An 18133-nucleotide genomic window follows, 5' to 3' on the forward strand; every position below is an offset into this window, starting at 1 on the left:
AAAAGCCAGTGAACTCGATTTGTAGCTTTTTCTTAAACTTTACAAATTGTTAGCATTAGATCCACCCTCCATCATCTCCCAATATGTCTGTTTACATTGTTGGCTAGGACAAGTTAGCTCAGTGTTAGCTTTGGGCTCAGTTAGCTTAGAGTTAGCTTCTGAATCAAATTAGCATGGTGTTAGCTTAGGATGCTCTTAACTTTTAGGTCCACTTAACTTAGAATTAGCTTAAGATCGAGTTAGCGTCTGGGTTCATTTAGCATAGAGTTAGCTTCGGGTCCAGTTGGCTCAGAGTTAGCTTCTATGTCTTCACCTCTGGCCTCAGTCAATTAAACCCAGCTGACGAAAGGATGGATTGGGTGATTAATTGAAAACTAACAAGCTTCCAGTCTTTGTGCTAAGCTAGGCTAGCAGTTTCCCTCTGCTTCCAGTGGTATTTGTGCTAAGCTAGGCTAATACAGAGATGAAACTGATATCTGACTGAAAAAGACAAAGAACAGGAGGATCTAATAAAACATCAGACTGCTCTGTTAGCATGACCTTTGACCCTTTTCTTCCGTCTTCCAGTCTGAACAGATCAGCTGTTTGTTGTGTTTTAGATGACGTTGCCTTGAACTGATCGTCATTTCCTGTTGTTACATTCAGTTTAACTGTTAGAAATGTTACTATACTATATAAGACTTTATTTTCATAGAGCATGTATAACTGTACATAACATTTTATCAAAGTATGGTATTTAGACTTTTACATTTACAAGTTTTTGAATTTATTTAATTAAATTCAATAGTGGGAGGTCACATGACATCATCCAGTTAAAAACCATATATCTCTGTATCTCTAAAGTGTCCCTTTATGTGGAGAAAAATCCACTTTTCAAGCTAAACAAGCCGTTCAGATCTCCATTAGAATATCTGAGAAACAGGTCCGTTTTTCTCAGCTCATCAAAAGTTAAACCATGTGGAGAAAACTGTCAAAAAAAAATCGACATAAACATCAGCAAAGATATTTGGTTTTCGTGTTGAATGAAAACGTTGCTATGGTTACCATCGAGAAGGCATTTACTGAAATGTGTTTATGTGGTTTTTAAGTTAAAAAAGACAGAAGCTGAACATGTGTGTAATAATATTGTCCCTCATGTGTCTCCGTACAGTTGAGCCTCAAAAGAAATGATTATTTATAGCAATTTTGTAGAAAATGTTTGTATGCAGATTACAGTGTTTGTACTTACAGAATGTATCCTGCATGTCTGATCCGTCTGTTAGTGTCTCAGTATATTCAGACTGTACAGTAACGTTTGCCAGAAGCAGTATTTATGTATTTTATGTTTTTGATTGTAATGTTTATTTCTTTTTTACATGTGAGAATAAATTATAGACAAACAGAAGATGGCAGAGTGATGCAGAGTTTTGTGTGAAACACTGAAGGATGAAAACACATCACAGTGACATCAAGAGTCTGTATGACTCATCATCCAACAGCCAGTCAGAGACCGAGAAGCAGCTCCTACTGTTGTTTGGGTCATGTGACTCATGTGACGTCAGAGTTACAGCTGCATGAAAAACAACTCAGAGAAATAATGCAGAGAGGATGTTAACCAAGTTTAAGTTGAAGTGATGTGAATAGTTTAGCTGAAGATGTTATCTGACCAGGTGAGTCCTGCTCCATGCAGCTGCTGTTTCAGAATAACATAGATAAAATAAAGCTACATGGTCTGGTGAGGTCACCTGTTTAAGTGATGATGAGGTTACCTGAGGAGGATGAAGGTATTTGGCCAGGTGAAGTTACCTGGTTCAACCGTTTTAGCTGATGTTACCTGATGACGTTATGTTGTCAGGTGGTCCAAATGATGTCACAAGTTTAAGTTATGTTACCAGCTCAGCTCAGAATGTGTGGAGCTGTGGTATCCAGGGACGGCTGGTTAAGACAGGGGCGAGTCTATCAGGGGCTTCGACTGTACTGCTGAGATGCAGCAGGTTTCCTCGCTGCTAGCTAAGCTTATGAGTGAGCAGGAGGCAGCAACCGGCAGGGCAATGGCTTGCGGCGGCCTCTTGGTCGACCCCATCCACTTATCAGGTTCTATTGCATGAACATGACAGTCAGCACTTCATTTGCTGATTGTGTGCTGGGCTCCATGCAGTAGGACATAGCTTAACTTACCATGCCTCTGGGCCCTTGGCTCTTGCAAGAATGGATCTTGGTTTAGATTGATGTCATTGTCTAGCATCTGGTGGGGCCAGCTAAGCCTTGGTTGCATTTTGCACCCAGGTCATGGGTGTGTACATCGTGTATATAGTTCCTTTATTTGAGTACATAGGTGACTGGTGGAGGTGACGTCTCTGCTGCTTCATGCTCCCGCAGGTGCAGCCTGGTCTGCTTGGTTTCCTCGCAGTGTGTCTTACAGAGTCTCTGTACATATGGAATATGTAGGGTGGAGAGATAGTCTCAACGCAAAAGAGAACAGAAGGTTAAATTGTAACCCAGGTTCTCTGAGTGGAGCGACTCTCTCTCCAGCTCCACACTGCTCTGAAATAATCAAGGTTAACCGAAGAGGCCACGAATGTGTGGTGTTTTCATAATCATGTGTTGCCAATCAGTGCGTAGCCACCATGATGGAGTTGCCCAGTCCTCTTGTAATGTCCAAATTTGCATTTTTTCGGAGCACTATATGACTTTAACTTTCAGGTCAACATGGTCAGGAAGTCATTACAGTGACTCTGCGGTGAGATTGTTTTAACCCTTTACAGTAACATTAGATCCTGAAAACTTCACATCTCTGCTGATCATTTAATAAATCATCAACAGCTGCTATGAAGAAAGGAAATAAAACTGTTGTTTTGTAAAATGCTCACCAGGATGTGTCACAGATTAAAACAAAGTTGTCTCATATGTGTGAAAGCTGGTAATCTTTGAATGTTTGCAGTAGAGAGAAGGACACAGACAGATGACAGTGTGGTGGATACTGACTTTAATTCAAATAAAACAAGAGTGTTTTTGTTTCACCACAGACAGACGTGATCACACTGACAGAGCTGCTGCACACAAGCTGAAGTACATGAACACATCAAGAACGAACCAATCACAAAGCTCATGAGCCATCACCATGGTTATTGTCACTGTCCATTATCTGTCTGAACAGATTCACACTGATGGATGGAGCTGGAGTCAGTGTGGAGCAGTTTTTCAAGGTAAATCTTTAAAAATGTGACTTTTTATAGAGACGGAGAAAAGTGGTTGGGGGGGGGGGGACTACAAGTCCCAGAGAGCATTGCTGTAAGAAATAGCCAATCACATAGCTTCAGGTGAATTGAGAGAACATGTTGGCTAAATTCACATATATGAGTCATCTCACTTTTGGATTTTGGATCAATTCAGCAACTGTGGAGCCGCTGCTGAGGCTTATGGGTAATGTAGTGTTTGGGGCCATTGCACAGACCAAACTCAGGGAAGGAAATATGTAAATTTTGTAGTTATTATAGTTAAAATAGAGACAAAGTTTATTGGGAGGAATTTCCTTAAAAGAACAGTTCAATTTAAACCCAAATAAATATGAATTCACTGTTCATTTATTATTGTAAACTTTTATTTTTCATATACGTATGTTGAATTACTTTTTGCCTGTAGACAAATTTCACATTTTTGCATGTTCAGCTAATTAAATCACTCTTTAGGTCAGTGTTTTTACAGCTTTGAAGTGTTGTGTCCTGCAGCACAGTATCTACAGTGTGCAGCTTACAGCACAACTATCCTGTTGTTGTTAACAGAAATATTTATGTTGTAAAATCTTCTGAGTATCCAAAATAAGCCTGAATGTGTTTTAAAAGATATTTCAGTGTTTTTAATGTAGTTGTTTTTAGTCCTAATTTCACTTTCTTGTCACAGTGCTTTGTATTTTATATTTAGTGTTACACTAGTGATCAGTTGAAATACACCAATTCTCTATTAGATCAATAATTTGTACCAAACGATATCATCCTTTTAGGAGACGTTTTGGGATTATATAAGGAAACTACAAACCCATAAAATAAACCTCCCTGCTCTTCACTTCACTCCTCCATCACTTCATCATTTGTCCTCATTTTAACAACAAACAACATGATCAGGTACGTTTTCACCAAAAGCAGCAAAAACATAAAATACAGAAACAAAAAATGAAAAACCTGAAAGACAATGACAGAATAAACCTCCTCCTCATCCCTCCTTCACCTGTTCTCCCTCCATCCTTCCTCCTCTCCTCCTCTTCTTACTCCCTCATATACTCTAGAATCTGATCAATTAGTATTTGGGGGTCGTAGTTCGGGGCAGCTCTCCTCCGGCGCCTACGACTCCCATGGTTCAGTTCTTCCATGGCGGTGGTTGCCATGGTATCGATGCGTTTCATCCTTTGCAGCCCGGCAGCGGGGTGGAGCCTCTCCTCCTCCTCTTCCTCCTCCTCTTCCAGCCTCTTCACCCTGAGTAGAGGGGGCTCGTTGCTAGGCGCCGGAGGGGCCATATCGTCAAGGGAACGTCGGGTTCTCCTGTGGGCGGAGCTAGCAGGTTCAGCTGCTGTGACAGACAGGTCCCTCCTCATTCGGCGACTGGAGGAGATAACCTGGGCGTTGTCAGGGCCAATGCTGGACAGTATCCTAGCAACCATACGTCTGAAAATGAGAAGACACAGGTAGGCTACCGTAAGTGGTCCTGTTTTTTTATGTGAAGACTACATTTCCCATCAGCCCACTGCCTGAAGAAGTACCACACCAATCACAGGCCTGATTGGCTTCAGAAAATAAGTGCAAAAACACTTTATTCACCCAAATTTACTGGAAATAGATTGATTTCCCCAAACAAATATTCTACTGATAAATTGATGATAAAGTGATTCACAAAACAGATTTAAAAAAATGAAATCACAAAAGCATGACGGATGATTCAGGCCACTTTAGGATAAAAATCTGAGATTTCAAGAATAAAGACAAAATATTTTTGTGGAAAAAAAAGCTGTAATAGAGTATGTTCAGAAAAAAGTTGTAACAAAAATGTTGTAAATGTCCAGGAAAATAAAAAAAGGAGCATGTTAAACCCTCATAAAAAAAACCCTCATAAATTATGGTAACATATCCAGAAAAAGTCATAACATGTATAAAAAAAACAAAAAACAAAAAACCATAACATGTCCAGAAAAAGTCATAACATGTCAAAAAAAATCTTTTTCTCAAGATTGTTCATGCGAACAGTTACCCTACAAACATGTGCTACATAAAAACCAAAACTATGTGCTAAAAGAGGCTAAAATGCTGCAGAGTTGGTCACAAATATGAGTTCACACCTACCAGACAGACTTTACCATCACACCTTTGATCCGTTGTTATATAAGATAATAACAATGATTAGTATAATTTTAGTATTGACTTTCTGTGTCTCAGGAAATGACTGATCACCTCAGCGTGTCCTGGTCTCTGTTCAGTCTGGATGAAACTCGCCCCGCCTGCTGGAGTCTCTCCTGTCTCGCTCTCTCCAGCAGAGCCTGAGCCACCTGAGGCTCCATCCTGCCAATCACAGGTCAGAGCTTCAGTTATTCAGAACTCTGATTACTGACAAACCTCAAGAGATTCAATTAGCGTTAAGAAGGATTACAAATTCGATAAGTGGATTCAGACTCAATAAAATACTGTCAAACCCCAACCCTCTCCACTCTGGTCACCTGTCCAGCAGAGCCTGAGCCAGCTGGGGCTCCAGGAGGCCCCACCAGGCAGCTGGTGGCCTCCCCATGCTCAGCCCCCGCCCCGTCTCGTCGTAGTCTGGGGGAACCGGGCCCTGGAAGTCCCCTGGTGGCCCCTGATCGTCCTCCTCATCCTCCTCCTCCTCAACCACCTCCACGTCTCCTGGACCGACCAATCCCGCATCTTCTGCCTCATTCAGTAGGCGGAGCAGAGAGGCCAGGTAGGCTGTGAAGACATTTGATTGGTTAGTTAGTTGAGTCTTTGTTGTTCTATTTCTTAAAAACAAATGAGCTGATTATTCATGATGTTTTCATAATGAAGTGATTCATGGAAAAGATTTTAAAGTCCACAAAAATACAATGGATTGTTTGGGGAAAAAAAACATAATATTTCATGAATAAAGACAAAATATTTGACAGAAATTGTCATAGTTTCTGCAAAAACTCAGGATACTATGTAAGTAGTTAAAATATTTTAAGGGTTAGTTGTCATATTTTGGGAAAAAAATAATATTTCAAGAAAAACATCAAATTTGTCAAGCAAAGTGTAATAATTTTAGACAAAAAATGTCAGAATATCATTGGGAAAAATAAAAGTTGGAATTTGTCAGAAGTTTTAAGTTGTATCATTTTGGGAAAAAGTCATAATTTGTTCATTTTAAAAGACGTAATTTGTTGAAAAAATTATGTAATATCTTGTGAAAAAGATTTTAGAGAGAAGTTGTATTATACTAAGGAACAACTTAAAATTTAGAAAAAAGTCGTAAAAGAAAAAGGCATAAAAAATTACAAATTTTGGGGGGGGGGGGGGGGGGGGGGGGGGGGGTTATGATGTTGATAAAAAAAAATTGTAATATTGAGAGAAAAATTACATAATATTTTTCCCCCTAAAAATCATAACATGTCAAGAAAAATTCTGCAAAAAACATTTTTAGAGAAAAAGTTTTTTGTTGAGAAAATGTTGGTAAGGATTAATTGTGCATAAACAGATTAAAGCTCTCAACCTGCTCGCTGCTCCTCCTCCTGCTCCCGCCTCTGGTCTCTCTCCACCAATCGCTGCAAGGCCTGGTCCAAGCCCCTCCCCCTCCAGTCGTCTGACTGGTAGTAAAGGTCATTGGCTCCGCCTCCTCCCTGTGCAGCAGGATATGACATCATCTGCTCTTCATAGGGCAGCAGGTTACGGACATCCCTGCGCTGGCGTCTGGCTCCGCCCACTGAGACATCCAGGCCACGCCCACCACCACGAGCTGCGGGTAGAGACTGAGCAAGAGAGAGACTCGTTACCTGTCTTACACAAGGGAGAGGAAGAGTAGCCCCACCCCCTCACCTGTACAAAGCAGGTGTCCTCATTTTCTTTAAGTTTTATTGTGTTTAACATGTAAAGACCCCATGAGGCTTTAACAGCGTGCCAAAAGTTAAGACTTTTAATTTTACTCCTTTGTTTCCTTCAGAGAATTCTGTTCAGAAACAGTAAATATTTCTCAAGTTTCAGTCCTTGAACATGTTATTTTCTGCACAAAAACAGAATCTGTATCTGCCGCTATGCAGACGACACAAAGCTCTACGTATCTGCTTCACCCAATGATCTGAACCCTCTCAGTCTCAAAAACTACTGATGTCTTATATACTTAAATAAGGACAGAAGCTGAAACATGCCTCATGTGGTTTTCTGTCCAGGTTCTGTGAGATAAATGAGGATCTACTGCTGAACTGGACATCTGAACACCTGAGAATATTAGGTATATATTAGTAATATTGGGTTAAATGATCACTTTGTTAGTGTTAGAGAAATACTTCACGATTCACCATTTTTCAAGTGTGTCCTAAAACAACAGTCAGGTGTTCATATGAACAGTGAAAGAGGTTTTCCTCGCTGTAATCATTCCTCCTGTTCATACTGGACATTAAAAGATCCTTCAAATGTGCTTTCGATGTAAGTGATGGAGGCCAAAATCCACAGTGTGTCCACACAGTCATTTAGTGCAAAAATGCATTTAAAAGTCTTTGTGAAGCTTATATGAGGCTTCATCAGTCTGAGTTAGTCATATCAAGTGGATATCTGACACATTTACAGTCTTTTTAGCATCAAATTCCCTCTTTGTGTTTCTTTGGACAGTGTTTCCCTGTTGAGCTTCGGTGGAAGTATAGTAACAAAAAGAGGGACTTTAGCACTAAAAAGACTGTACCGTTGAAAGCTCCTCTGAATGAGGAAATCTGTCCACATGTATAGACGTCATCTGAACTGCACCACCGCTCCGGGTCAGAATTACTACAGCCACCAGATGGCATCTGTCACTCCTACTGTGACTATATGTCGTTTTTGAGCGACTGATATTACGATCTGTTGTGTCGTTCTTCTTGAGAGGAAAGTCTTCTGAATAGTATTTAATATAGTCCAACCATTTCATCCATCTTCTTCAATACTTTAATAAATTGCTGACACATTTTTCATGAGGAGCTTTTTCTTCAACTTTTTCTGTAAAGCATTTGAGCATCTTGAAAAGCTCTCTGTGAATGTTTTGTTAATCATCTTCTTCTTATCGTTGTTGTCGTTGTTGTTCTTATCATTAACATCCTATCATCAGTGTATGGGCGTTTCCTGCTGTTGGACAAGACAGAGACAGCAGACACACAAATGAGCACCACTCAAGTTGAAATAAAATCTGCAATATCCTTTAAATTACCAGGATAATGGACATTAAGAAATATCATTTCCACAAGTGGGAAAATTTTGTCATGATCTCTAGATAAAAGAAAATCTGAATTTATTTCTGCAGGCGAACGCGGCTGAAGACGAAGAACAGATGATTTATTCGGTATTCACTGTCTTCACCTCCCACTCATCATCACTGCACTTCCTGTGAGTCACAGCTGAGTCACACACACACTCTGCAGTTTGTCGTCCTGATATGATGAGTAAAGTTTCATCTTGTTGAATGTTGTTCTGCTGCTCTGCTGGTGTTTCTCATCCTGACCACAGATCATTTATTGGTGCTAGAGGTACCACTCTGCAGTCAAATCTTACCACAGTTATCTGACTGCATAACATGGCCAAAAGTATGTGGACAGCTGAATATATGTGACAATGTAACATGTGATGGTGACTCCACGCTCCTGATATAAGTTTTTCCTCCAGATGTTGGAACTTGCAGAGATTTTCATTCAGACAGTAGAACATCAGCGAGGTATGTCCACATAATTTTGGTATATATATAGCCTCTCCTCCTCGGGTCGATGATTGACATGATTTGGTGAGTCATGCTTTCTGGTTTCTGGTTGTTTGACCTGCCCATTGAGTCAATCAAACGCTCACATAACAACGTATTCACCAGTGGTGGAAAATAACTAAGTACATTTACTCAAGTACTGTACTTAAGTACAATTTTGAGGTACTTCTACTCTACTTATTTCCATTTGATGCTACTTTATACTTCCACTCCACTACATTTCAGAGGGAAATAATATTTGACAGCTTTTGTTACTTTTCAGATGAAGATTTGACACAATGGATAATATAAACAAGTTTTTTAAATACAACATATTGTTAAAGATGAAACCAGTGGTTTCCAACCTTTTTGGCTTTTGACGTCTTACAAAAAGCAGTGTGTAGTCGGGGTCACATTTCACATGTCTATGAGTTGTTAACAGCTCCACCAAATAGTGATTTTTCCCTCTAAACTTCTCACATGCTTTCATTTCAATAAATGAAGTAAAAAATGGATCAGCATTTAAAGCTGGAACATGTTCCCAAGGTTTTCTGTCCACGTTATGACATACTTGAAGATCTACAGCTGAACCGAACATAAAACATGTGGAAGCCTCAGCAGTTTTACAAAGATATTTTAAATTTATTGTGTTAGTATTCAACAACTACATTTCCCATGAGTCTTAGCTGCAGGCTTCTGACTGTGAGACGAGTGCTGCTCTAAGCTGAACAGTTTACACCACATTAAACCACCGTGTGTGTTTGTGTGTGTGTGTGTTTTATGAGGGTTCTGTCAGTGTCCAGGGAGACGTGCTGTTGCCATGGCAGCGTAACGAGCTGGTCTGTTCCTGCCTACACTAATTTGATTGGTCGTCTATGTGTGTGTGTGTTTGTGTGTGTTTGTGTAAAGGGATTGTATGTCCTTTTTTGTGAGGACTAGTTTGAGTTTTATCCATCGCTGTGACATTACGGCCGGTCCTCATTGCTCATTACTTTTTTATTCTGTTATTGGTTAAGAGCAGATTGTCCTAGAGGGACGTCCTCTGCACATAGAATCAATGTCATTGGGCATTGTAAGTTTTTAACAGTTTAGCAATGATGTGAGCTTTATCTGGATTAATAAAAGTTATGAAGGGTTCATTATTGACTAACACATCTTCATCATGGATGCAATATCCTCATACTTATGGTAAATTCATCATCCAGTCTCACGAGAATACACGCAGTTGACCACAAGAGTTGAGAACTGAAAATGAGCTGCTCGCTGAGTTTGAAAAGCAACAGGAACAAGAGGACAGAAATGGAGCAGAAATAAGGCTGTTGTTTACTTTTAAAGTTTGCTTGTATGTTCTATAAAGCTCATTAGCATTAGCATTAGCATTAGCCTGCATTAGCATTAGCTTGTTGCAGCCTCAGTGGAAACTGGAGCAACAATTCAAATTGTTAGATTATCTACAAGAAGTTGTACTTTTGATGATAATCTGTTTCTGTGCTGTTTATCTTGATGAAATAAAGTTGCACATTAATATTAATACAGTGTGTTTCTGTAAAAATGACTACATGTCTTGTATTAACTAAGATAACCTACTTGATGTGTTTGGTTATATATGATTCATTATCAAGAGTATCTTGAAAGTGACACATTGTTAAGATGTATAACAGATGTCTGGGTCAGACAGGATGTTGGTTGGACCATTTTAGCGCATAAAGCATATTAAGTTGTTCATCTGGACATACAGGATGTATAAAGCTGCAGATTGCCTACTGAAGGATGTCCAGCTGACAGCCAGGTAACGTCGTCGGCACAACTGTCATCTTGGAACTATTTTTTGTGTTCAGAAGGCGGCGATGGAGAGTGATGTTGCTGTGAAGGAGACAAAGACTGATGGAGTCTGATAAAGAGAAGAGATGGAGACAGATAGAAAGACTTAGAGAGCTACTGATCGATCAGGGTGATCCTGTCTGACACTTAAGGCTTCTCAGATTTAAATCAAACACAAGTTTGTTTGTCTGTACTTCTGAGGACTACTTGGTTGTATCACAGTACTGATGGAGCTCAATAAGACCGACTTCTTCGTTTCATGGCGGTATGGCGTTTACAACTAGTCAACAGTCTGAACCATAACCTGTATGGTGTAATGTCGCCCATTGATTTACCTTCCAAATAAGGAGGGCAGGGTGTTGTCCTTCACGCTGTGGGAACACGCCCCACTACCTCGGACCAAAATGAATGTTAGCTTACCGGGAACACCAAGCACTGAACACTTGGCCAACGTTAGCTACTTTAGCTAAATTGTGCTAACAGGGCAGGTGTTTATAATCAAGTAACATTAAACTTAGTGAAATAATGGGACAGTAAGAGAGCAGCAGGTGAGCCAACTGTCAATCACCACCCACACAGCAGACATCAAAGCTACTTTAAGTCTTCAAATCTTATTAATGGAGCAATGATTTCCAAAATGACCACCAGAACACTGATTAGAGGGCCTGAATTTAGAGATTGAGACCATAATGACTCATTGAAAACAATGATTGACTTAGTATTTGTAGAGAGAAGTTGAGGCTTTTTGAATGGGAGTCAGTCGGTGACATTGCACTTAAAGGTACTTTCATATTGGCTTCAGCCTAACAGGCTACAAGTTATTTTCAATGGAAGCCAGTGACATGAAGCTATATATTGACGCCCAACACTTGTTGCTGCCTGACAGGCATGATGTACGCAGTTGAGCTGGCCTCAACTTTTTTCAGCAATCCAATGATTTGGTGAAGCATCAACCAACCACATTTTTCTTTCACCATGTCCACTCCCCTTTTCTCTCCCCATAATTCCTGTTCTGTTCCATCTAAAAAATGGAAGAAAAACTGATTCTTGCCGTTAGCCAGTTCTCTGTGCTATTTAACCCTAGCCTTTTTGTTTACCATGACACTAACAACAAAAAAAAAAAAAAAAAAAAATGTTTTAGTCACCTGGTCTAAAAAGTGAGTGAGCAGTCTGAACAGTGAGTCAGCAATCTGAACAGTGAGTCAGCTGTCTGAAAAGTGAGTCAGCAGTCTGAACAGTGAGTCAGCAGTCTGAAAAGTGAGTCAGCAGTCTGAACAGTGAGTCAGCAGTCTGAACAGTGAGTCAACAGTCTGAACAGTTAGTCCACAGTCTGAACAGTTAGTCAACAGTCTGAACAGTTAGTCAACAGTCTGAACAGTGAGTGAACAGTCTGAACAGTCAGTCAACAGTCTGAACAGTTGGTCAACAGTCTGAACAGTGAGTCAGCAGTCTGAGCAGTGAGTCAGCTGTCTGAACAGTTGGTCAACAGTCTGAACAGTGAGTCAGCAGTCTGAGCAGTGAGTCAACAGTCTGAACAGTTAGTCCACAGTCTGAGCAGTGAGTGAACAGTCTGAACAGTTGGTCAACAGTCTGAACAGTGAGTCAGCAGTCTGAGCAGTGAGTCAGCAGTCTGAACAGTGAGTGAACAGTCTGAACAGTTGGTCAACAGTCTGAACAGTGAGTCAGCAGTCTGAGCAGTGAGTCAACAGTCTGAACAGTTAGTCCACAGTCTGAGCAGTGAGTGAACAGTCTGAACAGTTGGTCAACAGTCTGAACAGTGAGTCACCAGTCTGAGCAGTGAGTCAGCTGTCTGAACAGTGAGTGAACAGTTGGTCAACAGTCTGAACAGTGAGTCAGCAGTCTGAGCAGTGAGTCAACAGTCTGAACAGTTGGTCAACAGTCTGAACAGTGAGTCAGCAGTCTGAACAGTGAGTCAACAGTCTGAACAGTTAGTCCACAGTCTGAGCAGTGAGTGAACAGTCTGAACAGTGAGTCAGCAGTCTGAACAGTGAGTTAACAGTCTGAACAGTGAGTCAGCAGTCTCAACGGTGAGTGAACAGTCTGAACAGTGAGTGAACAGTTTGAACAGTGAGTGAACAGTTTGAACAGTGAGTCAGCAGTCTGAACAGTGAGTGAACAGTCTGAACAGTGAGTGAACAGTGTGAACTGTGAGTCAGCAGTCTGCACAGTGAGTCAGCAGTCTGAACAGTGAGTTAACAGTCTGAACAGTGAGTCTGCAGTCTGAACAGTGAGCGAACAGTCTGAATAATGAGTGAACAGTCTGAACAGTGAGTTAACAGTCTGAACGGTGAGTCTGCAGTCTGAACAGTGAGCGAACAGTCTGAATAATGAGCGAACAGTCTGAATAGTGAGTGAACAGTCTGAACAGTGAGTCTGCAGTCTGAACAGTGAGTCAGCAGTCTGAACGGTGAGTCAGCAGTCTGAACAGTTAGTCCACAGTCTGAGCAGTGAATGAACAGTCTGAACAGTGAGTCAGCAGTCTGAACAGTGAGTTAACAGTCTGAACAGTGAGTCTGCAGTCTGAACAGTGAGCAAACAGTCTGAATAATGAGTGAACAGTCTGAACAGTGAGTTAACAGTCTGAACGGTGAGTCTGCAGTCTGAACAGTGAGCGAACAGTCTGAATAATGAGCGAACAGTCTGAATAGTGAGTGAACAGTCTGAACAGTCAGTCTGCAGTCTGAACAGTGAGTCAGCAGTCTGAACGGTGAGTCAGCAGTCTGAACAGTTAGTCCACAGTCTGAGCAGTGAGTGAACAGTCTGAACAGTTGGTCAACAGTCTGAACAGTGAGTCAGCAGTCTGAGCAGTGAGTCAGCAGTCTGAACAGTGAGTGAACAGTCTGAACAGTTGGTCAACAGTCTGAACAGTGAGTCAGCAGTCTGAGCAGTGAGTCAACAGTCTGAACAGTTAGTCCACAGTCTGAGCAGTGAGTGAACAGTCTGAACAGTTGGTCAACAGTCTGAACAGTGAGTCACCAGTCTGAGCAGTGAGTCAGCTGTCTGAACAGTGAGTGAACAGTTGGTCAACAGTCTGAACAGTGAGTCAGCAGTCTGAGCAGTGAGTCAACAGTCTGAACAGTTGGTCAACAGTCTGAACAGTGAGTCAGCAGTCTGAACAGTGAGTCAACAGTCTGAACAGTTAGTCCACAGTCTGAGCAGTGAGTGAACAGTCTGAACAGTGAGTTAACAGTCTGAACAGTGAGTCAGCAGTCTCAACGGTGAGTGAACAGTCTGAACAGTGAGTGAACAGTTTGAACAGTGAGTGAACAGTTTGAACAGTGAGTCAGCAGTCTGAACAGTGAGTGAACAGTCTGAACAGTGAGTGAACAGTGTGAACTGTGAGTCAGCAGTCTGCACAGTGAGTCAGCAGTCTGAACAGTGAGTCAGCAGTCTGAACAGTGAGTTAACAGTCTGAACAGTGAGTCTGCAGTCTGAACAGTGAGCGAACAGTCTGAATAATGAGTGAACAGTCTGAACAGTGAGTTAACAGTCTGAACGGTGAGTCTGCAGTCTGAACAGTGAGCGAACAGTCTGAATAATGAGTGAACAGTCTGAACAGTGAGTTAACAGTCTGAACGGTGAGTCTGCAGTCTGAACAGTGAGCGAACAGTCTGAATAATGAGCGAACAGTCTGAATAGTGAGTGAACAGTCTGAACAGTGAGTCTGCAGTCTGAACAGTGAGTCAGCAGTCTGAACGGTGAGTCAGCAGTCTGAACAGTTAGTGAACAGTTTGAACAGTGAGTGAACAGTTTGAACAGTGAGTCAGCAGTCTGAACAGTGAGTGAACAGTCTGAACTGTGAGTCAGCAGTCTGCACAGTGAGTCAGCAGTCTGAACAGTGAGTTAACAGTCTGAACAGTGAGTCTGCAGTCTGAACAGTGAGCAAACAGTCTGAATAACGAGTGAACAGTCTGAACAGTGAGTGAACAGTCTCAACAGTTAGTCAACACTCTGAACAGTGAGTGAACAGTCTGAACTGTGAGTGAACAGTCTGAACGGTGAGTGAACAGTCTGAACAGTGAGTCAACAGTCTGGACAGTGAGTGAGCAGTCTGAACAATGAGTCAGCAGTCTGAACAGCAACAACTAGAATATAATAATAATCATATTACTAATAACGTAACTGTAGAAGAAGAAGAATATATAATGATGATGATGATGTCGATGGTGATGACCATGATGATGATGATGATGATGATGGTGGTGATGCATCTCCATTGTAGAAGTAATTAACCAGCAGGCTGTTGACTGTTTTTCTCCTCGCTGTGAGCTGTCGACTCTTTAACTGAACAGATATGAGGTTCAGTCTTGTGGAAAATGAAGCAGCTTTAATTTCCTGCTGAAGTGTTTTTATGTTTGTCAGAGATAAAGAGACACAGTCAGCAGCTGCACACACACACACACACACGCGCGCACACACACACTGTGATTTATGACTGTGATAACTCTCAGACTGCATCAGTTCAGATTTATGATGCAAAGCTTTCAGTACAACAGGAGGTTTATACTCTGTGTGATTATGAGACATCAGCAGGTCTGATATGATGGGGAAGAGGAGGAGGAGGAGGAAGGAGCTAATGAGTCCTCTGAGGAGCATCGGTCTGACTTGCGGCAGAAATTAGAGCTCTTTATGGATAGAAATACCTCAATAATTATGCTGATGCCATACGCACATCCATGTCTTACTGTGAGAAATATGTTTTTCATTAAGCAAAAGAAGAGTTTGTCTGATTAAAATACATTCTGAAACTGGAGAAATTATTTAAATAATCATATAATATATCAACAGAGAGGCAGCTTTTCCCTCCACGAAACCTTCTTTGTCTGTGACAGACTGAGTTTGTTCCATCCAAGAGCTTTGATGCATATTTTCAATTTGCACATTAAAAAAAAGGAGTGGAATCCTAAAAAAAAGTGTTTGTTGTTGTCTGAGGTATAAAAGTAGTTGTCTGGATAAAAAGCAAATATAAACAGACTTGGTGAATAAATGATGACGTACATGAATTATGTGACTTAAACATCACTGCAGAGATGAAAACATCAGATCTGTGTGGAGCGATGAGGAGACTGTTCCTCAAATGAATACATGAAACAAACAGAAATGTCGTATTTCCATCACGTTTTCCATCGTTTGAGCTTTGACTGCTGCTCTTTTAATGACGTCATCTCGTTTTGTCTCTTCTTCTTCTGTGATGGCATCAACAGGATGGAAACAAGCATTCACTACATTTTATTTTGACCATTTTCTGGAAATTTGATTAAAATTTGCTCTACATTAGAATGAAACCTGGCATGTAGAGCATATTTAAGGACAGGTTCTTTTTTTTTTTTTAAGTCTGAACAGTGAAACCTGTTTTTCTTGCTGTAATCATTCCTCCTGTTCATACTGACCATTAGAAGATCCCTTCATAATGACCTTACAATGGAAGTGATGGAGGACAAAATCCACAGTCCTCCTTCTGTGCAAAAATGTATTTAAAAGTTTATCTGAAGCTAATATGAAGCTTCAGCGTCCAAATGAGTCAAATCAAGTAGATATCTTTCAACGTTACAGTCTTTTTAGTGCCAAAGCCCCTCTTTTTGTTACTATACTTCCACCTGCAGCTCAACAGGGAAACACTGTCCGAGGAAACACAAAGAGGGAATTTGATGCTAAAAAGACTGTAAATGTGTCAGATATCCACTTGATATGACTAACTCAGACTGCTGAAGCTGAATAGAAGCTTCACAGAGACTTTGAAATGACTGTGTGGACACACTGTGGATTTTATCCTCCATCACTTACATTGAAGATGCTTTATTATTTAAGTTGTTTTTATTAAAACTGCGACTAAGAATGGTGGACGCCCAAAATGTCCTCACTGTCAAGATCTGAAATTGGTTCTCACAAATATAGAAGAACAAAATTACACACACACACACACACACACACACACACACACACACACACACACACACACACACACACACACACACACACAGCAGCCATCAGGTGTCAGGAGACCTACTGTAACCTGTGTAATATATGGCCCTGTTGCCGTGGGTTACTGTCTCCTGTCGCTATGGTTACCACGGGCTGAAACGTAATGTTCCTCCTGTCAGCTGCACACACAAATACACACACACACACGCACACACACACACACACACACACACACACACACACACACACACACTGACTCACGTTTGTCTTTCTGTCCCTGTGAGGACCCGTAATGACATAATATGATCTCCAGCTCCCAACGCAAACCTGAACCGTCATAAATAAATGCCAAACCCCAACTCCTACCCCCAAACTGAACCCTAAAACCAAATCTTAACCTTCAAACAGACCAATGAAGTAGTGAAAAGGCCAAAATGTCCTCACAGCGATGGTTTACAACGGAAACTGGTTTTTCACAAACATAAAGGCAACACAAGCACACACGCACGGATCATCAATAAATCAATAAAAATAATAAATTAGATGTAAACAGAACAGACATAAATGCAGATAAACATCAGACAGAGATAACCTACATAACAGCGGGCAGGTAGATAAATAGCAGCGACATCATTCTGCATCACTCGCAGGTTACCATGACGACACGACATGACGATAAACGAACAAACATGCCACATACATGTTAATCTGTCTCTCTCTGTATGTGTTGACGGTGTGTGTGTCGTCCTACCTGAGCGGTGTGAATCAGAGCGGTGCTGAGCAGCAAGAGGCCGAGAGACGCCATACTGACTGAACACACACACGGAGACACACTGACTGAATCTACATCCACCGGAGCTGATAACACGGAGAGAGGAGGAGGAGGAGGAGGAGGCGGAGAGAGAGGAGAGGAGAGGAAGGAAGAGATATTGAGTGATGGGGAGGAGAGAGGGCGGCGCTATGAAATGGATCACATCACTCCAGTTCTCAGATCATTACATCGGCTTCCTGTCTGTCAAAGAATTGATGAGGTGGTCTGGATCAGGTCTGCTTTCTGTCCCCAGAGTCAAAAAACTAAACCCGGAAACGCAGCGTTCAGTTTTTTATTCTTCATATCTGGAACAAACTCCCAGAAAACTGCAGGTCTGCTGCAACTCTCAGTTCTTTTAAAGGTGCAGTATGTAGAATTTAGTGACATCTAGAGGAACAGACTTGGCGGAAATGTTATGTAATATTCATAAGTATGTTTTAATTAAGTGTATAATCACCTGAAAATAAGAATCGTGTTTTCATTACCTTAGAGTACCTTAGAGTTTTCATTACCTTACCTAGAGACCTTTATATCTACAGAGGGAGCAGGTACCCTTCCACGGAGCCTTTTTTTTTTCCTAAGATGGCGAAGTCATGACCTTTACTCTGCCTCTGATTGGCTAGTACTCGTCTTCATTGGTTGGGTTGGTTAGGT

The 18133-nt window shown here is 41.2% G+C and overlaps 1 protein-coding gene across 1 annotated transcript; it reads right to left on the minus strand.

The window, feature by feature from the left end:
* Nucleotides 1–4162: 4162 nt before the first annotated feature.
* On the minus strand, nucleotides 4163–17685 carry pcsk1nl (proprotein convertase subtilisin/kexin type 1 inhibitor, like). The gene is made up of 5 exons (XM_044350553.1): nucleotides 17420–17685; nucleotides 6703–6958; nucleotides 5681–5924; nucleotides 5418–5525; nucleotides 4163–4637 (listed from the first exon to the last, which is right to left on the minus strand). The coding sequence occupies exons 1-5, from the start codon at nucleotides 17471–17473 to the stop codon at nucleotides 4241–4243; spliced, it is 1059 nt and encodes a 352-aa protein (XP_044206488.1). The 5' UTR covers nucleotides 17474–17685; the 3' UTR covers nucleotides 4163–4240.
* Between the last annotated feature and the right edge of the window lie 448 nt (nucleotides 17686–18133).

This window comes from Thunnus albacares, chromosome 5 (genome assembly GCF_914725855.1).
Source record: "Thunnus albacares chromosome 5, fThuAlb1.1, whole genome shotgun sequence".
NCBI lineage: Eukaryota > Metazoa > Chordata > Actinopteri > Scombriformes > Scombridae > Thunnus > Thunnus albacares.